This window comes from Cynoglossus semilaevis, chromosome 13 (assembly GCF_000523025.1).
Source record: "Cynoglossus semilaevis isolate Cse_v1.0 chromosome 13, Cse_v1.0, whole genome shotgun sequence".
NCBI lineage: Eukaryota > Metazoa > Chordata > Actinopteri > Pleuronectiformes > Cynoglossidae > Cynoglossus > Cynoglossus semilaevis.
Window position 1 is genome coordinate 9,501,098 of NC_024319.1, and position 23,944 is coordinate 9,525,041.

At 40.3% G+C, this 23,944-nt stretch overlaps 1 protein-coding gene across 3 annotated transcripts in view; it reads right to left on the reverse strand.

Annotated features, from left to right (window-relative positions):
- Positions 1-23,944, reverse strand: part of col14a1a (collagen, type XIV, alpha 1a) — a 120,429-nt gene that overhangs the window by 61,109 nt on the left and 35,376 nt on the right. For all 3 annotated transcript variants that reach the window (XM_025061661.1, XM_008323480.3, XM_025061660.1), the window contains exons 6-21: positions 15,946-16,101; positions 15,364-15,483; positions 15,005-15,169; positions 14,681-14,845; positions 13,852-14,003; positions 12,911-13,040; positions 12,576-12,721; positions 11,385-11,514; positions 11,151-11,290; positions 10,625-10,751; positions 8,928-9,067; positions 6,975-7,107; positions 6,654-6,689; positions 5,476-5,615; positions 2,929-3,061; positions 857-979 (exon numbers count right to left, since the gene is read on the reverse strand). In XM_025061661.1, the coding sequence (XP_024917429.1) occupies positions 857-979; positions 2,929-3,061; positions 5,476-5,615; positions 6,654-6,689; positions 6,975-7,107; positions 8,928-9,067; positions 10,625-10,751; positions 11,151-11,290; positions 11,385-11,514; positions 12,576-12,721; positions 12,911-13,040; positions 13,852-14,003; positions 14,681-14,845; positions 15,005-15,169; positions 15,364-15,483; positions 15,946-16,101 (2,136 nt within the window). The remainder of the gene's footprint in view (positions 1-856; positions 980-2,928; positions 3,062-5,475; positions 5,616-6,653; positions 6,690-6,974; positions 7,108-8,927; positions 9,068-10,624; positions 10,752-11,150; positions 11,291-11,384; positions 11,515-12,575; positions 12,722-12,910; positions 13,041-13,851; positions 14,004-14,680; positions 14,846-15,004; positions 15,170-15,363; positions 15,484-15,945; positions 16,102-23,944) is intronic.

Below are 23,944 nucleotides of genomic sequence, written 5' to 3' on the forward strand. Positions count from 1 at the left end.
TTTTTTAAATTAGATCAACTCAGTGTACCTGCCTTAAACTGGATCCTTGGAGACGGTGATTGTATTTAAAAACATGGAATGAAAACCAACAGACTGGAGTTTCGCAGTGGAAAACTGAAGCAGAAATAAGAACGTAGCAGACTGCAAAAAAAGATTTCTTTTGCTGGCGCTCGAAGACAATAAATATAATAGAGGACGGATATTTTTCCAACTCCAGATCTTTAATGTGAACCTGGACGTGGTGTAGAAATTATATTTCTTTTCAATAGCAGCTTCTATATATTATATTAAACGTAGAATCTGACTACATTATATAAACAGAAACTACTTCATTTACAATAGTCCTTTTAGAGCCTTCATATGTTAATGTAAGGACTGTGGTAAAGGTCAGGGGTCAGCAGAGAAACTGAGAGCAAATTACCTTCGAATGCTTAAACACGCCCTTTGAAACTGTCACAAAAACATCTTTACAATTTTCACAGTCTTTGTAAAAAATACTCCAGGCATTTATTATTTCTGAGTCTTTTTGTTCGAGCTCCACTGCCAGAGTAATTGCAGGTGGAGCGAGTCAGAAGCTAAGCTAAGCAACCAGTGTTTTCATCATTGATGGAGCACATTCTATAAATATATAAAATACCCCTTTTTGAACAAATCGAAGTCAAAATGGTCCCAGACGTGACAAGTAATGTTAACGGAACTACTACTACAAGTAAAAAAAAACGTTCTATTTCAGAATGAAAGATCTGGTAGTTTGAAGAATTTTGTAAAATTTAATACAAATTCCAGATATATCATAAAATTAGACAGAGATAAATACTCATTATTTTTATGCTGTGGGCTGTGAGTGTGTATTTACCATAAATGGGCTGGTAGACAATCCTGTAGCCCAACGCCGGAGTTGGACTTGGATCCCAGGTGACTCTGAAGCGGCTGTACCACTCCTCAGACACACGGAGGTTTCCAGGGGACAAGAGCGGCACTAACACAACACAAGAACACAATCATTTCTGTCTTAGTCAGAAAAAAAAAACCCAACAGCTCATATGGAACTTCTCTGTGTAGATGTGCTGTTTCTACTTTACTACTGTTAGTAGTATTTTCAAAATAAGGTGCTTTTACTTTGTAATGTAGTAAAAATCAGGTTCAACTTCCTCTAAGACATGAGTGAGCTGAAAAAATGGAGAATGGATTAAAAATCTAGATATAAAAAAAAAAAGTGTGATTCCCTCCTTTGTGAAAATGAAGTTGTAAAGGAGAAGTCAAACGTATTTACAGTGCTGCCGTGGCCGCCTGAAGAAAATGACCCACAAACAATCGCGAACCATTTTATCCGCCTGTGCCGCTCTAAATCTGCCACCGTGTGATTGAGATTAGAAATTGTGTTTTTTTTTGTTTTAATGCCTGAATCTGAGTTATAACAAAGCTGTAACTCTCCACGGACCCTGATTTATTTGAGAAGACAGTTTCCCTCCCAAAGAAATACGTGAAGTGTGTCTGGGCGCTGATTTATTACCTCGCTGCTTTCCAACCTGAGAAGAGGTTTTTATTTGCAATATGGCAGACGGTAGTACCCTCATCTAAAAAGATGACATATTTGCTGTGACATTCAGCTCTCCACACAAAGGGGACACAAACGCTACTGTCCGTGCGCTGAATACCTGAGAAAATCAATTAGAGACGTGCAAAATAATATAATCTCCTCGTTAATGATTAAAGTTGCTGTAATTACGAACAGCCTTCATTAGGACGATTAAAATGCATTAGTAGTTTTCTTTCATCTAATTTACATTCTTCCTCAGTAACAGAGACAAAAAAATTCAATTAATATAATGCAAATGACCATTCTGCTCACTGGAAGGAAATTCATTTTCCTTCGCTTTGGGTGTATCAGAAGATTTCTCTGTTTAACAGGGAATTGAACTCTTGCCTAAGAAAATAGGAAAATAAAAAACTTCAGAGCAGTGGCATCCACCGATTCCAGATGGGTAGGTAGATGTTCCAAAAGTTAAATTAAGACCAAAATCTTTAATTTGGTTTTTCACTGACTGAATAAATCTGTGATTGTTAATTATGAACTCATTTTGGGGGAATGCCAGCCATACAATCCAAAAAAGTTAAAGAGAAGACAATTAACCACGGAGTTAATGTTTAACTTCATCTACAGTTCTCTTACTGTCTGGAAACTAAAGACACTAATAGTTGCAGTTTAGTGAGTGGGAAAATTCTGCAGAAAAATCACGGACAACTATCACATCTCACTCTAAGTTAAAAACCATTATTTAGCTATCATTTATTTACTGAAGAAAATGTACATAAACGGCAGGCAGTACATCTGAGTACACTTCTTTTTGATTAGCTTTCTTCAATTCCTGCAGCATCAGCATCGTGTTCAACACAACAGGCCCAAGTTTTAACTCTGACTTAGTATGTTGTGAGTATATTTATTTTAGTAATATTTATTTATTTATCTGTACAAACCATTGTATAACTATTAGATTAATTAAATGAGCTCCAATGCTGCCATCTAGTGACTTTCACTTTAATATAGAGCCGTTTGTCCCCAAAACTATTTTTAGGGCACACATCATTTGGCGAAACCCAGGCATTGCGTTATTGGGTTTTCATTATGGGAGAAAAACACGATAATGATTCTTACAGATATTACATAATATGCTAATATCTGTCGGTTGATATTATCCCTAATTTTAAGCTAACTGAAGTGGGATGACTTTTAAAAACTACTACTTTAAAACTTTGGCCAAACTTTTGAGTACAGGCAATTGTTGGTTAAATTGGTTGGTTTCATTTTTCTAAATATTATGAAACCGTCATTGTTCTGCCTGTGATAGAAAATGTTTCCTGTATTTTTATGATGTGCACCATCTTCATGGGAATGAAAACAGTGTGTGTGACTGTTAGAAGACTTACATGTTGAACCCAGGGCAGAGACACTGACGCCGTCCTGTCTGTCCATATACACTGGTGTGACTGTCACTTTGTACTCTGTGTCTGGTAGTAAATTCTCCAGCACCGCTCTCCTCTGGCCACCAGGAACCACCACCTGTACATGCACGGAACGCCGAAACACATACACAGACACACACACACACAGGGACACAGTTTAAGTGCTCAGAGTACAAGGTGTTTTGAAGTAATCCCAGGTTCTGTTCACCTGGGACAGAACTTAGACAGAACAGACTGCAGTTAAGAATTCAAATCAGTGCAGACGGTAACACACACATACACAAACACATTACAGTGTTCTGGCTTTTACCTGCATGTGTTATAGAATCTGTCCATTTCTACAGTGTTTTCTATTAACATTTGGATGATTGGAGATTAAGGTGCGGGGACATTTGTACACACATGACGCCCTGTGGTTCTTACAGCGGCTCAGGCTCCAACTGTTCAAGAATTCTTCTCACTTCTGTTTAGTCAATACATTCAGTTTGTGGCCAAAGGTGAAACAAAAAGAGAGCGGGGAAAACAACTAATCCTTGTTTTTATTTATTATGGCTGCAGCTCGATCTCTCTATGCATCTAAGGCATTCTTTCGTATAAATTAGATACGCTGAGCCAGTTTGTTCCGTTTCCTCCTGCAACAAACTGCACCGGCATATAAATAAGAGGCTGAATGGAAGGGGGAAAAATCCCTGTAGGTCTATGATGAAATTAAGTTTTTCATAAACAATTCCCAACTCCCCAGTAACTTACTCAGTATACAGTCAATTTAATTGGTGTTTGAAAACCATAACAATCTCAAAAGTCACCAATTATTGATATTAAGTTATATCCATGCAAAGAAACTGAAAAATATTAACAGCCAAGCAATTGAAAATGGAATGAGACGGAGGCTCAGTCTCACAACGGTGATAAATCTAGGATACTGTAGTTAGTTAGTTTCCACATTCAAGACTTTGTTTTGTCAACAGTAATTGTAAAGTTGAAGGATATCAAATGTTTTTGTCTTGGAGGTGCTGTTAGAAATACTGGAGGAAAGAAGGAAGTTACTCCTCACCTGTTTCATTATTAAATTAAGAATATGATCTCGTTTAGAGGAAAAACACAAACTGATTCTCAAGCACAGTGAGGTACAGGGTAGAAGAGGGGGAAACAGTGAAGATTTTCACTCACATTAAGTCATACTTCTAAAATGAGCAAACTTCAGGTTCATTCATCGGGCTTTAACTCTGCAGTCAGATGGTGACATCCATTTATTATTTGGCTTGTGAAGTTAGAAGCTGAATCACAAAAACTCAAAAAGAAAAATTACATAACTGCACAATTTTTAATTTCTTAGCCTCTCTCTTCACCTCGCTCTCTCTCTCTCTCTGTCTCCCTTTCTCTCTCGCTCTTAAATTTTCATCAAAACAAATCCAAACTTTTGTAAAAAGCCTCGACCTGTAGCTACTCGTATCTTGCTGCTGGACGGCAGGTTTGGGCTTGGTCTCCCAACGCTGCCCAGCTATTGTTTCTATGTTTGTTCTTTATTACTTTTGCTCTTTTCCCTGCTGCTCTCCATCTCTGCTCCAGTGAGGTAAATGGCTACTGAAAAGATAATGGAATGTCTTCTGGCCTGGCCTTGCCTCTCCATCTTCTGCGGCTCTGGCAACACATTGGGAAATTAAAACAGGAGGGAGGAGGGAAAAAAGTGCGCGGGGGAGGAAAGTAAAGGGTAAGGGACGAGAGAGATGGTGGGACAGATGGAGTATGTGTGCGCGTGTGTGTTTTCGTTTTTTGCATCACTGAGCAGGGTCAGAACATGGCACCGGGCTTAAGGGCTCTTACCACAGATAGAGGGATCAGGAGGCAGAGGCCGAGAGGAGCGGGACTACAAGTGTAATCAGTTTTCTGATTTGAGGAGACGACCTGACACTGACCACTACAGTTCTCCTCCAGTTGGCTGGAAGTGTTAAAAATAACAACAAACTTCCTCCCGACCATAGTCTTGTATACTCAAGCTAATTAGAGTCCAGTGCTCGAGGGGGGAATTATGTGTTTTCATGCTTGGAGTCTGGAGGCTGTGCTGCATGAAGAGAACTACAGAAGAACTGTGAAGTAACAGAAGTCTAAGAGCAAAACAGATAAAAACCAGAGACCAGATTAGATCAGAGACACTGCTTCATAAACCACTACAACACCAGAGACAGAAAACAGTGACTGTGTGTAGCACTGGGCTGAAAAGAGGAGAAATATTTGGAGTTAAGAACAGTTATGTTCTTTGTGCTCTCTCATACCACAGACACAACAGGGATAGCCAAAGGCGGGGCTAACAAGATACGAGCCAACTAGTCAAGGTATGGTAGCCAAAAAAGGTTATAAGAATGTAGGCCTTGGAGTTTTTTGTTGTTTGTTTCTTTAATGCAATGTATTATTAATTAAATTATTGTTAACGTTGTAGTAGTAGTGTAGTTCTGTAAGGAATGTCTTAGACACAGTCTACTGTAAGTCAGGAACATAAAGAATTGGACTCACAGACTCTTCTTCATGGTCCCGAGGGCTGGTGTAGGAGACCCTATAGCTCTGAACATAGGGGTCTTCCATTTCCCATGATGCCTCAATACTCTGTGTGGTCTCGTCGATCAGCTGGAGGTTTCTTATACCCTGGTGCACAACTGTAAAATCAGAAAAAAATAAGTTACTGGAGAGTTTATTATCATCATAATAATAATTACTATTATTAATATTACATCTAATTAATAATATTTAATATATGTGAACATTATATTATAATAATTATAAATATTTCTGAAGTTCATAATAGGAGGTTCATAAAAAGGAGAGAGTGAAATAAAAAGCTCTTTGTACATTTTTCACGCTGCTTTTACTCAATAAGCTTCTATTTGCTTTTAATACAACACACTTTCCAGATGGCATTTATGTCGCCTCCAGATAATGGAGTTTGAACTACACTCTCTGGGTAAAGCACACAGTTTTTTAATATATATATTTTGGGGATTTTTTTTTGTTAACTTTTTCTCATAAAGTGCCACCTGCATGAATGTGTTTTCATTCAATTATTTGCAGAAAAGCCTCAGCCAGACTTTATGAAGTCCTTAATACTCTGTGGTTTATTAGATCGTTCTCTTTTAATCAGGAAAATTAGTTATATGAAAAAAGAAATAACTGAATCCCATCAATCACTCTGAAGTATTTCTATCTACAGGGAGTGGAGTTTTTTTGTTTTGTTTTTTTTTACATCATTGAAAGGGTCAAACAGTATCCTTAACCTGTAGGTCACAATAATAATCCACCTACAGTCCATCGTTGACCATCACAGACATGGACAGAGGACAATATGGCATGAATGTGAAAATGTGTTTTCACTGGAGCAGACATTTAATTTCATATAATTTACATAATGTTTTTACAATAATAACGTGTGGAACTGACTCCAAAGTATTCAGCTAAAGGATATACGGCAACCCTACTGATGTAAATACAATAAAGAATAGAGAAAATAGACACATGAAATGGCAGCATTTTGATGGGGACTAACTGATATTTTTTAAGGAAGAGTGTTCTCATTCTCAGCCACACATTCCTCCGTCTTCTGGTCAAATGGTTAAATTCTGTACTGTCCAGTCCTTGTAGTCAATAAGGTATAGCTACAGTATTAGTGTATAGTTAGAAACTTGACGACCTCTTCTCACCTGCTGTTGTGGCAGCAATCGTTGTCGTCTGAGCCACTGGAGGAAAAAAAAAGAGCACAAATTGAATAATGGTACAAAAACTTTCCCTGACAAATCTCCACGTCAATAAGGCAATTAGACAGAAATACGTTACAAATTATTGATAAGGAAATGGATTTTCTCCTTCTGAGACAATCAAATTAATGAGGAGGGTCTCAGGTAGACCAGCGCTTTGCAAATTGAATTATGCAGAGGAGACACATTGGAAAGGACTCATTTGTCCGCTGTCTGGAGGAGACACAGGACCAAACAATATTTTTTGGACACAACCGTCTCACTTACATGTGGTCTCTACCACAGAGACGGTGTCGCTCTCTGATTCGTCCTGGAAGACCGCCGTCAACATCACTTCATAGTCAGTAGATGGACTTAAGTTGGACAGGACGTATCTGTTATCACTTCCACTGAGGATCACCTGCAGGAGACACACACCCACAGACACACACGCATGCAGACATGAACACACGGAGGAAAACTTTTATTTCACTAATTACAAATAAAAATCAAACGTGATCCTTTGACTCTTCTGTGGAACGTGTTTTAAATTAAAATAAAATCAAACTTAATGATTTACAAGTTTCCAAAATAACCTTTTTCTCACACCTTTTGTGGTGAATACTGAAGACGTGACGCTCCACCAGATGGGAATTGATAAAAAAAAAAAAAAAAAGCCAAAGATTTCACAGTGCAGTGGAGACAAGTCAGTGAGTCTTAATTGACAGAGGAAAATAGTATTAATAGTATAAAGTAATAAACCTTGTGACAGTGTTTATCTGTGTGTCGACAGTTGTGTCCAAATCACAGTAACTCAAATCCCCATTTTCCCCCCATGCTGATGCTCACCTTTGACCTCCAGCAGCTTGTCCAGACAATTTTTATGTGACTAAGTTCTACGCATCGAGTTTCTGCCATGTGGTGGACTAAATATATATTTGCATTTAAGAGCAGTTGATACTTTACTATGCTACAATTTACAATGAAGCTGAACGAGGCCAGAATAGATGACTGTAACAGTAAGGAGTATTTCACACAGAAGTAAATGAAAAACTAGTACTTTTAGCTGAATTGGGCTTGAAGTAAATGGGACGAGGTCATCTAGAGTATCGTCTTGTTCTTCAGAGAGCGTCTCAGAAAAGAGACTTCACTGTAGATGACTCAACGAGCAGATTATGTGCAGGAATCGGGTTCTTCACTGACACCTGCGAGGCACAGTTACATGCAAATTTCACAAGTGGGAAACACCATTTATGATTTCCCTGGAGCTGGTGCATCTTCACTAAGTCATTCTGTGCCTTTTTCTTTTTGAATCTCTTTTTCATTTTGAGGAATTCGTTTCTGTTCCGTGCTGTTGTTTCCTTTGCACCAAAACATGTGCCTGTGTGGCCATATCCCTGACTGGGGGAGTATGAGAGGCTTTGACAGAGAGTCGGACATAAATACATATGTACATACATACATACATACATACATATATATATATTATATTATGTGCAGGATTTCATATCATGTTGATTCTCATTAACATGTAGAAAATAGAGTTTAAATCTGGTGTCAATGGTTTTAAATCTTGAATGCATTTCTTTAGACTACATTTTCTAGAGATAAGAATATTTATGTAATCTGTGCGTCAGTGTGTGTGTGTGTGTGTGTCCACATGCATGTATACAGTACGTGGGTGATAGAAAAGAGATAAACCCTTTATTCTGGCGGTATTTCCAGCCTAGCCCTCCAACTGTTTTTTTTTTCCAGCTCTGATGACTCTTGTTGACACATACACACACACACTCTCACACACACACAGACTTTTACACACCTAAAGGCTGACTCTATCGCTGCTTCACAGCTGCCTCTAAACCCCAGATCATGGTAATAAAAAAAAATCCCAAACCATTAATTTTGGGATTTATTCAACCTTTATTTATACCAACCCATGTCAGGGATTTTTAAAGCTCCTGGAAGAATTGTGAAGCTTATGTTCAAGTCTCTGGAGTACAAATTCATATCCGGGAACCAGGAGTGTACCAACTCACTCACTAACCACACACAGGTAAAAAGCTGTGGCTGAATAAAAATGCTGAATAAATCCAGAATATTTAGGTTAAATATTACTCATTTTAAATTTTTCATTCTGAATGAGAGGAATTATGTGTTTGGATCAGTCCCCACATGGACAACAGCTCTTACAGTATATTACATATTACTGCATCATCCAAAACACTGTAATTCGACTCTGACCTCTTTGGTGTCGCCCCCTGCAAACGGAGCCCAGGAGAGTCTGTAGAGCACGATGTCGTCGGTGGACTGATCCCAGCTGACCTTGAAGCTGTCTGTGCTGACATCACTGGAGCGTAGATTCACAGGACCAGGAACTGGAGCTGAGACAGGAAGAGACATCACTGCACTACATCTGCAATTCTAGAACTCAATTAAAGGAAGGAATTTAGAAAATCTCAATTAACATGTAACTGAAGGGCTGACTTGACAAGATTGGACGTACGGTAAAAGAAGCATCAACAACAAAGAAGTGTTGAAGTTCATCACTTTGTGCTGAACTACGTGAGAAAATTGTCTGTCAACCTAGAAACTTTGTTCATCGGATCAAGACAGCAGTTGGTTTAGACCTGTCAGCATTTAACAAAGACGAAGAGGGGGTTGTTTCACATAAAGAGGATTCTATGGAAAATATATTAGAGGAACCAAGACTTTAGAGATAATTCTGTCGAGGTGCAACCAAAAAAGCAAAACAAATGAACTGACCAATATTAAAAGAAATAAAAGCTTCTTGACAAATGACTGTATACAGAAAGATGAGATCTTCTGTTGTAGTGAAACCTATTCCTCAAGTAGAACTGTAAATGCATCTTTCTATTTTGAAAGTCGATGGCTCTTCCTCTGTGTCCTCTCTGGACTTTTCTCCCTTGTTTTAAAGATGCTCTCCAAAGACTTTTATTTTGACAAGCATCCTGATTTTTGTCAAGGAATGTTTGGCAGATGATGAAATAATTTTTCAGAATAAAACACCTTTGAGATGTTAATTCATAAAATACAGATAATACATTTTGACTTTTGGATCCTACGGGTGCCTATATGGACCAGTACTGGCCTGACTGCCCTCCAGATCCATCTGCTATAAGTGAATTATAAAGAAGTTTAATTAAAATAAATACAAGTAGGGACATAATTGTAAAAATGTTGTATTGTTTTAAATGTGTTGGAAATAAAAGTTTCACTAAAAGAACTGACTTGGTCAGTGGATGTGAAAGAAGTGGCTGATAAATAAAGGTGAAATTATGACTGCATTTCTCAAAACTTTTCCAACTTTTTATCTGCGTCTGCACCACATTACCAACGTCTGGTTCAACTGAGTTGAAGACACTTCTTTTCTCCAGTCTGGCCCACTCACCAAGGTGCCAGGATATAAACAGAAATCAACATCAGCTCCATACGACTGAGTGGTTTAATAGATTCTTGCCAGAAATACATTTCTTTCAGCTGATTCAGCACGAGGCCCAACTGCTTTTTGCTAAAAGGGATATTCCTACAAATCAATACCTGTTAACGTGACAGACTAGTACAGGACATTGAAATGACCTTTTAATGTGACCGGGCTATTATGCTGAGGAGTAAATGAGATGGGCAGACTTCCAAAACAGCAGACGGACCAACAGGGGTAATAAAATCAACACTGCTGGGCATCAGCGGAGAAATAGGTTGTCTTCTAATGGCATTGAGACAAACTTTTTTTTCTTCCTTGGATTAGAACAGTATTGCCTTGGGCAGACACAGACAGTGGGAACAGCAAAACATCAATAGCAATACACTTTTCAAGGGAGCGTAACTCATCTCTACATTTGTGAATTCAAGGATTTACAACGACTCCCGGTGTGATCTAAATGTACCACTTCTACTGTGTCTCTGCAGGGGAATCTTACTGGTAGTGAATCCATCGGCGAGCGGCTCTGACCGGCCGTTTTCATACATGGCAAAGATGGCCACCGAGTACTCATTCAGAGATGTGAGGTCGCTGAGGTCATAAGAGGTAACTGCTCCGACGTCCACCTAAACAGCACACACCAAAGGATTAGTCACAAATAAAAACAGGTGTGAAACACATACGCCTGACATCTCCCTGTTGCAGATGTATATATATATATATATATATATACAAAAATATTTTTTGACATATTTAATTAATCACGATGGATCCACTTATCATGAAGGATCATGATTAATCTACAACTACTTTGTGATTAATCTGATTAAAAACCGTATCCACCTGACAGCCCTATTAGTTACAAAGTGATATTTGCATTATATTTTCCTAATAATATACACCACAGTTCATGTAGCCTGACCTTGTTATACTACATACTGTATCTACAATTAATCTCCTCCGTCCTTCCACTCTAACTTTGTGGCTACGCAAACAACTCTGTTCTCATATAGAGTCACACACACCTCCTCATTCAGAAGCTCCCCCGCCTTCACCCACATAATGCGGTAACCTGTGACACCTTTGGGGGCAGGATCCCAGCTGATGTGGGCGGAGTTATGGGTGATGTCAGAGAACTGCAGGTTAGTGGGAGGACTCAGTGGTACTGAAGAGAGAGAGGGAGGGAGGGAGGGAGGAAAGAAAACATGTGTTCACAGGTTTCAGCGTGAGTTTGTCTGTGTTGATGGTTGACTTCTCACGTGTGGTGTCCTGGTTTGTGATGGGGTCGCTGGCCTCCTCTCCAAACATGGCGTAAACCGTGACTGTGTATTCGGTGTGAGGGTTCAACCCGTCCAGCTCCAGCTCGGTCACAGAGTCTGACACCTTGATCTGTGGACAAAGACACACGAAGGAGAGCATTTATCAACACCCATCTGTGGAGATCTTCACCGGTCCACCTGTGAGTCAGAAGCAGCAGTTATATCTGGTGTCACAGCGGAGGTGTCATGAAACAGTAACAAGCTGATGGATGACGAAAACACAGGAGAAAAAAATAAACAGTATTTACACCTTTAGTTTCTTTACTCTGTGGGTTTTTTTGTCAACACGAACCTTTGTGCCAGTGTTATGGTGCTAACTGTTTATTTAATTTATAGTTATACATATTATAAGTTATTCATTAAGTTTGTAATTTGATGGCCCTTTTAATTTAGGGTCTCTGTTAATGTATCAACAACATTGTCACCTGGAGGTCTTAAAAATATAACTTTTACTCCAAAGATTTGTTATTCAGCCCCGGGTTCTTCAACCATCCACACACGATTAAAATTCACAGACTGGGGCAAAAACATTTTAGCCATTTAAATGATGGCAGTACCAGAGTGTATGAAGTAAGTTTAGGAAAAACTGCAGTAATGTAGTATTAGAGTAATAATCAGTTGTAAATAAGCAAAAAAAAAAAAAAATTATTATTAATGAAAATGAACAGGAAAAACCACAATCTACATGACTGATGATGGGTTGAAAGGACAGCCGAATGAATGTGGTTGTTTGGCTGTTAGCAAGCAAAACTGAAATATAAAATAAAACTGGTTAAAAATATGGCTCAGCAGCCACAGGTCGTAAACAGTAACAGCAATGAAAACTCTAAAATAAAAGAACATGTTGGGGCAGCTTAGCACTGTCTACAGGAGCTGGTGTTTTCACACTCATTTGCATAGAAACATGTGACCCAACAAGTGGTCGCTGAACACACAACCATCCGTTTTTTTTTTGTTTGTTTTTCTGAGATAAGATTTTTGACCACTGGGAAATAAAGGGATCAGAACAGAAGGAACTTTTTTGGACAAAACTGTAAATCTCGTAGCTACTGACTCAGTGAGACAAACACAACTGCAGTACCAAGTCACAACAAATATTTGTTTTTGTTTTTCTCTCCTCCGTCTCTGTACCTCTGTTTCATCCGGGTCCCCGTCCTCTGTGAGCGGTGCATACAGCAGCATGTAGCCAGAGACCCCGTCCATGGCGTCCCAACGTGCTTTCATAGAGCTGTGAGTTATATCAAACAGCCGCAGGCCTGTCGCACTGGGTAGAGCCGCTGCACACACACACACACGCACACACACAAGTATTATTCCCTCATACTGATAGAGGTTATAAATAAATCCTTTGATTTTCTTTGACTAAATCAGTGTCAGTGAGTCCGACTGTCAACCTTGGAGTGACTGGTGTTAGATTTCTGTCATCGGTCCAAGGTTCTGCCCCTGGTGCGTGAGAATGAACTTACAGGTCATCTCTGATCCTCGGAGAGCTTCACTCGCTTCGTTCACGTACACAGCAAAGACAGACAGCTGATACTCAGTAGAGGAGCTGAGATGCTGCAGCACCACCGAGGTTTCAGTGCCGTCCACTACAGCCTGGGGAGAGGGAGAAGAAGTGAGTCAAGGCGTGAAATATGGATGATAAGGACAGAAGAAGAGAGATGAAGTGTGGAAATAGATGGGAGAATAGAGAGAGAGAGAGTGAGGGGGAGAGAGAGAGAGGGAGAGAGAGGGACGGGGGACAAAAGGAAATGGGAAATGGAACGATAAATGGAAAACGATGAAATTGACAAATGGAGGAGTGGGAAAAAATAAAAAAAAGGCATGAAATAGAGAAAAAGAAGAAAAGAGAGAAAGAGCTATAAAAAACTATTAATTTTCTTTCATAAAATACTAATGTTAGAGTAAAATATATTTTTTTCCATTTCTAGATGAATGACAGTTGTGATATGGATTAATTTGGTCAGAGCCAGCTGGACAGGTCGTCGTCAGGAGACTCCAGAACATCTGGTCCCTCTAAAGCCCAGCTCAGCAACCGACTTAATAGTTTCTGAGGTCAAATATTCTGGAAAAGTTAAGCAGGTGTCTCGGTCAGAGTGTGTTTTCGAGGGAGCCCTCATTATCTGCACAGAAGTTCCGGGGAGACTTGTATGGAGAGATAAGAAAAAGGAGCAGAGATGAAGGATACCACCTGCATCTCAAGGAAATGCTGAGTTTTTAACTTTGGCAGAGGACACCAGATACAGAGACTCCCACTGGTGTAGTGAACATGATGGAGGATTTCCTGTATCTACCTCTCTTAAGCTGTTGTGTGTTTAGAAACGTCCTGCTTTATGCTTTAAAACATGACCACGAATAGCTCTTAGATAACAGCGAGCATTATAAGAAACACACACACACTATTTACCTCCTGTGGTTCTCCCCCCTGAGCAGGATAATAAACCACTCTGTATTTCTCTACATCTCCTGGGGCGTGGCTCCAAGAGATTCTGAAGCTCCGCGCTGTGACCTCTGAGGTCACAAGGTCACTCGGTGGTCCTATTTCCAACGGTATTTGTTCTACAAAAATACAACAACAAAAAACAGACACTGTCATATATTACGTTTTTTTCTCTGATAAAAAATATTGAAACTGAATTTAAATACGATTGATAATCCCTTCAAACTGTTTTTTCCCTTTTTCCTGGTCAGTGTTTTTAAATAAAGAAAAGGAACATTTTAAAAATAAGGCTGTAAAAGAATGTTGTTGTAATAAATTACAATGAATCAAGAATAATCCAGACAAATTAACATTCCAATATATGACAACAACTTTTTTCTGTATATTGCTGGAACAGAAAGACAAACAACAACAGGAACAAGTATGTGTTTTCACACCTGTTTGTTTTTGAGGTAAAATTCATAAAGAAAAATGAAGTTAAATATGCTAAATATCCTCTCTTCCTCAGTTTGCTTTTCTTTTTACGAGGCAGCAAAACGTGAAGAAACTTTGCAACATCACAGCCTCTGACTATCTATCTGTCTTCAATCTAAAGAATACTGAGGTCGACCGAACAATGATTTATGACTGAAGCTACTTTAATGCAAAGCTACTTTATGGGCTCTTAAGGTCATTTAAGAGTACAATATAAATCACCATAAACAGAGCACAGCTCCATGCAAAGGCATAAAAAATGTTTTTATTCCAGATAATAACTTCGGTCTCTGCAGCGTCTTCTCCTCCTTCTCGTCCTTACTCTCTTTGATGTCTTTATCCTGCAGCTCCACTTGTTCACACACAGTTCTGGTCAGACCCTCCACTATGGAGCTCATGATGTTGAAGTCGGCCACATTGTAAACATGAGTGTTTTCCGGCTCTGAGGCGATGGACAGCAACTCGTTCTCGTCGGCATTCTTCACACCTGTGCAGACACACATTTGTCTGGACTTATACCTAGTAACTACACTCGTTTGGCTGCTTGAATTACAATGAACATGGACATTAACACAACAAGATAGAATATAGAACAGGATGTTGTAAATAAAGAAATAAAGAAGGTCTTCTTCTCTTCTGTTCTTACCAATGGCAAACAGCTCAATGCCAGCGTTGCGCAGCATCTCCGAAGGGGGGATAACATCATCCTGGGATTTTCCGTCTGTAATTAAAATCCCAATTTTGGGTACACCTACTCGTGCCCCCGCCTCAGGCTTGAAGCAGTTCTCCATGATGTAGTTTAATGCCAGGCCTTAGACAGAGAGAGAAAAAGAAGAGAGTTGAATGAGAATGAAGGAAGCAGACAGACCAGAAAGAACTACACAGTTTAGCAGGAATAGGAAACGTTACTTTACCAGAAAGAACTACACAGTTTAGCAGGTATAGTTTAGCAGGAATAGTTACTTTAAAAAAAAAATACAAATCAAAATAAATCAAATAAAGCACCTGTCAGAGTGTTTCCTCCTTTGTAGGGAAGGTTTTTGACAGCATCAAGGACGGCTTCTTTAGTGGAGAAGGTATTTAGGTGCCACTCTATTCTCGGATCGCCACTGTACTGAGCAAGTCCTACAGAAACACAAGCACAAAAGTGTCAAATATCTGTCAGTCACTAATGTGTATCTCCCAGTCATTTATTAGAGAAGCTGCTGAGACAGCATCTCAGTCTACAGCGGGGGTCACCAACTATAATAGTTCGAAGGGCCAGAATGTTTCTGGACTGACACCATGGGGGTCGGACAATCAAATAAAATGAAATAAAAATCAAATTTTTGTCTAACATTATTATTTGATGTTTATTCTGGAATCCAGTCAGAGGCCCGACTGGGCGGTTTGGTGGGCCTGATTCAGCCTGCGAGCCAGAAGTTAATGACCAATTGGCTACAGCTCATGACAAACTCTATGACCCCACTAGAGGGTGCTCTGTTTTTGTTTGTTTGCCATAACAATAAAATATGTCCTGAACACTGCAGCCTCAGGCACCAGGTTGCCCCCAGTGGCAGGGAGCGGTAGGGGATGATGGGAGCTCACCTATTCTTGTCTTATCAATGCCAACATCGAAGGCATTAACCAGGTTTTCAAGGAAATTGCGGATCAGACGAAAGTTAAGCCGACCGATGCTCCAGGATCCGTCCACCAGGATGAAGATGTCGGCAATGGCTTCTGTGCGGCAGACAAACTGATCGGCTGGAAGAAGAAGAGGAAACAGGACATCAGGGCTGCAAGTCAGGGGTTGGTATCGGCCTTAATGACAGGTGAGGATGTAAGGACACACACACACACACACACACACACACAGTGCCCTTTTGCTGTTTTTTTCTTTTTCAAGCTTTATTGGTCACATTTACTGTACACACGGCCAAAATGTGTCCACTGNGGGGGGGGGGTCTCAGCAGCACTGGGGTAGAATGGGAATTTTAGCTTGTGCTTTTTATTGCATGCTAGCTGAACACACTAAAACCAGGATAGGATTCAAACCTGCGAACCTGGATACAGGCTCAGTCCTCTGACCACTCGGTCCAGGCTGCTGCCACTGAAGCTCAGTTTTAACATTAAACTGCAGGAGGCACCGCCTTTAGGTGTTTTCTTTGTATTTTTGTGTGTGTATTTTGAGAAAACATTTGGGTCGTGGACCTTGGGTGGGACGGTATGGCAACATTTGGGTCGTGGACCTTGGGTGGGGCGGTATGGCCAATACACATCAAATCAATACACATCTAACGTCAGCAACAGCAACAACAGCAACAGCAACAACAGCAACAACAAAAATCATATAAAATGATATTCTTTTTTGTTGCGTTCAGTGAAATAAACTAATATTCCAAACAAACACTAAGGCATTATCTTTCTGTTTTTCTCTCCTGTTCTCTCTCAGGCTCATTTATCATATTTCCAGAACTGCTTATCTCGTCGGCCTGCCCACTCTGATATCCTGAAAATGAACACATTCTCTAAACGCTGTATCATTAATCCTTTATTCTGTTATCCTGTCTTCAAAAATAACACTGGCTAATTTAGGACATGCTGATAACTCTGGTCATTTGTGCATGGAGGAACAAAACAGACCAAACAGCTGACTTAAGGAAATGTCAAATATTACCTTGTTTAGTAAATAAAAAACATTTTAAAAAGACGTGAAGTAAAACCAGTCAGCAGAGGCGGTTTACCTGCTCTCCGTTAGTCATTTTTCTGGGTCAGTAGAAACTGAGGAGTTCAGTTTTCAACATCTCCATTTTGGCATTAGAATGAACGTTCAGTTTCTAACGCAGCTCTAACAACAGATGTTATTTTAGTAGCTCGGCCTCGTGCTGGGTAATTGCCGCACGTTGGGTTTGTCCCAAAAATCCCAATTTTGATCCAACGTGGTCTAGTCTTGATTTGCTGCCAGAGCAACATCAATTGTAAAGTTATGCAAAACAAGGAGGGAAAAAGTTTTTGGTGGCAAAAGATTTTTTTTTTTCTGCTTAGTTTTTTGAGTCGACATCGACATAAACATGTCAGACACTGCTCTAGGAGAATGGTTAATCATGACCTGACATGTTGGCTGCCTTCTCACAAATGCAGCACAGATTACATCAGATTGACTTTATCAGCTGTGCACTTTCACAGGCTCCAGTTTCATGAGACAAACACAAACTGTGCGATGACAGTCTTTTCAAGAAATGATTTTCCAGACAGAGCCGTTCTCTCTGCTCATTTCATCCGTCTGACTGTTTGAACCATCCATCTGTTACAGATGCAGGCAGAGCAGAGCCGAGACGAGACGACAACAAGGTCATTAGATGCAGGAAAACTGTGAATTCTTTGGCCCCGCATATGAATGAGCCCACTCTATTTTTATGATATAAAGTTAGCGGCCACAGCACACGGCACACTGGGGGGCAGTAAAAATCCAATTATGCTGTTTAACATGAGAAGTGGCCGAGCTAATGTCATAAACACTTATGGCTTAGACAACACAACATCTTTTAGTCTCTTTGAAGGCCAGGTGTCCTGAGAGCTTTTCAGACTTCAGACTTTTTATAGAAGTTTCATCAGGTTCAACCAGGACAACACTGTCCAAGAGACGATATCACAGAAACGGACTTTCTGAAAGAAAGATTGAAATCATATTTATAAAACTGATAAAAGGCATCGCAGATCCCGCAGAAAAATTACCCATACTTTTTACTGACATTTTGGAACTTTGGTGTTTTTGCCTAAAGATTACTATTTGACCTCTTTTATTTTATAGTCTACATTTATTCCTACTCATGTACACTTACAAAACCCAGTGATATCACTGTACCAGTAACTCATCATCGTGGAACATAAATTGTAAACCTCACCCACAGCAGTTGTTCCAGCCTCACAGTTCACTCACTGTAAAATCAAATGTAACTGTGAAAGTGAACAGAACAGCTTAAAAGTGCTGCAGCCCAGTTCTTCACTGAGAGGAAGCAGTGCACGGAGGAGAAGTTTTGCAACAGTGCACAACAGTACACACCACTGAAGAGTGCTCTAAATCACTGCAAAGGAAATTCCTTGACTACCACAAGCCCGGTGGTGATGTGTATATTTTGGCCAAGGGGTGAAAAATACTTGTTAACAACCAGAAGTGAGGAGACTGGGAGAGGTGAGGACAGGGGAGGATAAGAGAGGACGGGAGAAGAGAAAAGAGGAGAGGAGAGGAGAGGAGAGAAGGCAGACGGCTGAAAAGAGAAAAGATCAGCATTTCTGCTCCAAAATAAACAAGTTTGACCTTTAGAAAAACTGTGGTTAAATAAAGAAATGTAACAACTGAGGCTGACTGAAGAATGAGATCAAATAGGTCTGTGGTTTATTGTACTGCGTTTCTGACCTAATTGCTCGTGACACTGGTTTAACAAACGAGTGGGAATGAAACAGTAAAAGATAAAAGAGTGAGAGACAGACAGTGAGAGACTGGGATCAGGATAAACTGAGGAGAATTAGAGGGACACTAATTACTGCTGATTACAGCTGACCTGTCGTCCCCCAGTCTGGTGTTGGTGTGTTGGTGGGAACATTTTTGAACTGGGAATAACACTGGTGTTTAACATCAGAACCACCAATCAGGGTGCCCCCACCTCACACCCCTGTCCCCCTCCCCCACCCCTCTCCTTCTCATTATCTCTGCAGACCAGAGTAAACTCAGGTGTGAGGGGTCATTTCAGAATGAATCATTCACTGCCATTCATTTCACCACAGTTTAAGGAAGAGGCTTCACTAATGCTGGGTGTATATAATCCATCAGTAAACACAGTGCTGGGGTCAAAGGTCAGTGTGGCTCTAAATTCTTTCAGCCCATGGTCGGGCGGTTCCTGGTGTCAGCCGTAAGACAGGGCGGAGAGAACTGGAGGTCTCGACAAAACCAATCACCTTATAAACTTCACTGCTTCTCTTACTAGAGCGGCTGTAGTTAAAGAGGTGGTAGTTAATTTCAAGCAACGCTAATTTTAATGGGAGGTTTGTGTTGAGTAATAAAGTACCAAGGAGTCTAATTAAAGTGAGACTGCATGAGTTGCAATTTTTGAGTTATACAGATGTGATTCTGAATGACGCGGCTGTCGGCTGAAGTGAGGGTCGGAATTAAAGCTACAGAGATGTTAGGAACCGTCCTGAGAAAAAAGTTCTATGACGGATTATCATTAAAAAAATAAAAGGTAATAGTTCTTAATAACTTCTTAATAACATTTTAGGACATGTCTCTTAAGCTCCCAGAACAGCTTTGAAGAGTTTTATTGCTACACTAAAAAAAAAGCTACTCCAAGTGTAAGCTGCTTTGTTTATTATTAATTAATCACGATTGATCGTGACAGCAGGAAAATGTATTTGTTTTATTTGTGACTACTCTGAATGATGGAACATACTTTCAAAGAAAGTGCTCCTTTATGAGAAAAGATATGGCTTGACTTTTCTACTGAGGATATGCACATCCACACAGCCTGCACTATACACACATATATAAATATATAAAGTGAACTGTTTAAATTATTATTTTTTTCTTTTAAAAGAAACTCTAATTCCTTGAACCACACACAGAAGCAGCCGCTGCAGAAAGATCTGTTCTATAGGAACCATTCTGAAGATACATTCTCATTATAGGAGATGTTTGTGCTCAAGGACAACAGACTGTTGCTACAGAAAAACACTGAATAGAGATATTTTTCCCAGTAAAGTTGACTGATAGTTTCTGCAGAGATTTTTTTTTCTTTTTGCACTGAGAATTTTTAATATCACAATTTTATCCAAGAAGATCTGCTAAAGAGGCAAACCTGTACTGGATTCACCTCCTCTGATTGATGTGGTGCACAAATCAAACACACCTGCCCCACTGAGTGACCCATAAGTACATGTGGAGTATGACTAAGCACTAAATGCTAGCGTCCTGACCGTGGTTCCTGCAGCTGTGATTACCACATACACTTGTAGAGGCAGTGAAGTGTGAAGTGCCTTTCTCCCTGCTGAGACTGCAGAGCTTATTCAGCTCAGTGGCTCAGAGAGCGGGTGAAACCACAGAGGCTGATTGGAGCAGGTATCGTTTGTATTGAGAATTCATGAGCTGTGATTACGGATGGTGGATACAGGGCAGGATGTGAGGGATTAAAGCTCACAGAGTGACATTCAGTCAGGTGTGTGTGTGCAACCAAATACGGAGCATCAACAATGAGCGTGTGATGTTCCCCGACCAACACAACATTTTGTCTGTGTTTGTCAACTGCAGCCGCGGCGGAGTTTGCATTGTTTACACAGCTACTTCTTCTTCGGCTGCTATATTTCGCTGTGACTTCAGTCAGGCATCCTGCTTTATTTCACTTCCTGTCATTCAAACCTTCTCCTTCAGGTAGCTGCTCGTCTACACCAGTTCAAGTCCTCTCTCCACCTGCACTGGTAGCAGGTTATAATGAAAACGCAGCATTTTTATGTCCTCAATTCAGATCAACCATCAACTGTGAGCTTCAGTCTTATTTGCATACAGGCTCCTGACTTTTTCTAATAAGTCTCTGCAGCGGCTGAACCCTTACATGTGAGCACGTGATTGGACAGGTCGTAAACCTGGTGTCCATGAGGGACACGGTGACAGCATTTTACAACAGTTAAGCCCACAATAAAGTCTGCAGAGCTGTGGGAAACAGGCATGTGACTCCCGCACTATTGAATTAACTTGTGTGGGAGAGGGGAAAAAAAAAACGAGTATTATAAATTTGACTACTACAATAAAAGCCAGTGTGGACTGCAACTCAGAGTGGAACAAAGGCAGAAAGGCTGTGACAAAGACGGTGACGAAGAGTGAGAGCAACACAGAGAAATGAAGGACAAGCGCTGCAGAAAACATACTGTAGTAGAGCACAGGGTGACATTTAAGAAAGTACATGAACGTGACAGTATTTCCAACTCACTCTAATATTTGTAAACATGCAAATACGAAAAAAAGAGGTGTCAAGACTCAACAGAGTCAGCCAAACCAGCCAAGACATGAAAAAAGAAAAGACACAGATGGCTAAACTAAAGACTGAGGCTGAGCTTCAAGCCTTTTGCACATGAACATTTACTTTTTAATGTTAGAAAATGTCATTTAGGAAGGAGTCATTATTACAAAAAATAACCTGTGATGGGAATCTAATGACACCTGAAACCTGTCAAAAAATAACTAAAAAATAACAATATTGATCCCACAGGCTCCTCTGTTGCAGCTGCCAAGTATGTGGTTCATCTGGAATTGAACCCAGGACCACCTGTTCTGCTTCTGAGGTAGGCGTGCCAACCACTACGCTACGACCAACGTGCCACTTACAGCCCCAGGGCCAGACTTTGAACAGATAGAACACATAGTCCCTGCACCCCCGCTCACACAGCTCGTCTTGATTTACCCCTGACCTCTGTTTAACCAGGATCAAACAGACTCTTCCTGATCGCAGTTAAGTGCGACTGTGTTGCTGCGTCTGGAATCAACACCAGGAACAGTGATACACAGACGCCTAGAAGGATGTGAGAAGCAGCGTCTCGACATCAGTCGTCCTCCACAGGGTTTGATTCCTGAGTGAATCAGCTGATCAAGGACAAAACCGCCTTTAAGATAAGACTGCTCTGTCGCAACGATAATTTAAAAGCAATGATCTACTGGTTTAACGTAAGTTGAAATGTTTGATGCTGATGTGTTTTTGGACTTTGAAGAAAAAAAAGTAAAGTGAATTAAAATACAGAGCGTTGTAATAATATCACACTGGCCTTTACGGTCACTTTTATAACAACTTTTTTCCAATATCACATTTAAGAATGAGGAGTAATAGGATCCAGTTGTCCTACTGGCTGTTTATCATGCCGAGCCTAATCTTTCCATATTGCACTTTTCCAGTGTGGTGCAGAGAAAATGTCCATTTTAAATCAATACTGTCTGTTTCATTCCTCCTCATCTGCTCGTGTGTATGAGCGTCTGCCAGGTGCTGCAGCAAAGAGAGAGAGAAAATTCATCTCATTTAAGAGGCAGCTACTATGAAGCCACAATTATGTGAAGATCTGACTGCTGGCCAGTTCTTCAGACCCACACCCACCTGTTCAACCATATGTGCTGAAGAAAATATGTTTTTGTCATTTAAGTGTGATACTGCAGTAATGTTACGGTTCTGACAATATTTAATAATATATTTAATTCAGTGGTTTCTAACCTTGTTGAAGGTACTGAACCCCAGCAGTTTCATACGCGCATTCACCAAACCCTTCAGTGATTGCCAAGTGGGGGGCGTGTCGTGACGAATCATATAAGTCGGGTGTGTGTCTTGTCCTCGGCCGAACCCCTGAGACTGACTCACTGAACCCCTGGGGTTTAATCAAACCCAGGTTAAGAACCACTGAGTTAATGGAACCTTGTTCAAATCTTTTCCATGAAGCACACACTTCAACCCATTGGGGGGCAGTAATGAACCTGATGTTAGCATTCTTTTGAATCGTTTTTATTTTAATGCACCAATATATTAATATACTTGGCAGAAAAGACTGATTCTGACCATTTTAAATCCTCAGCCATTTGTTCAGAACAGATTAAAAAGAAACTAGGGTTAAAAAACAAAAACATGTAACTCCCCAACAGCCAGTAAATGGTCCATGAGAGGTGAAATGGTTTGTCAATAATCTACTTACTGTTTAATGGCCTAAAAACAATGACATCAAATATTTTTCAATAAACCAGTGGAAGAGTTCTGTACTGTGAGAAGATTATTGCACCACAGGAAGACCATATATGGTCAGTGTCCCAGCAACAGTATCACCATTTCATACCCGAGGCTCAAAACTCATACCCAAAAACATATGGGTGGTGTGTGAGAGCTCAAAAACAAGATTTTCTTAGTTTTATTGACTTGTTCCTTCCATCAGGCGACAGGCTGCAGATTGATACACCTGTCATTTACACAGTGGCTCGAAGAGAAACGTCCGACAAACTCAGCGATGCACAGACATTCATATTCATGCCTCAGTCCTGTGGGACCCTCGGTACGTGAGGGAGAGAGATAGTGACGGAGAGGGAGGGAGAATTTCAAAGTGTACACATCTCAGCAGCTGTTTTCAAAGTGTTTCTGTCGTTCTACCAGAAACCTCTTCCAGCTCGTCCTCCTGAACTTTAATCTGCTGTCATGTTCTGGTCCACTACGTTGAAAACACAGTGATTTTGACAGAACGGAGGACGAAGAGCTGAACTCAACACACGGCCTCGTTACCTTTTCTGTTTGTCTTTCCAATCTCTGCTGTACTTGTCTCTGTTTGCTTTGCCTTGCCTTATTCTTTACAACTCTGTGTGTATTCCTTTTCGTCTTTGACTGTTACACACACACACACACACACACTATTATCTAATCAAACACGGCTACATTTGACCTCTGTGAGATGGCTGTACCTTCTGGGAGCCAGACGCCTCGTGTCATTGTATGTTACGGCACTGGGTTAATTATTACCGCCACAGACTATTGTATGCTAACCTGCTCGCCTTCTAACGCTATCGCTCCACTCCTTGACTAAGACAAACTAGCATCAGTTT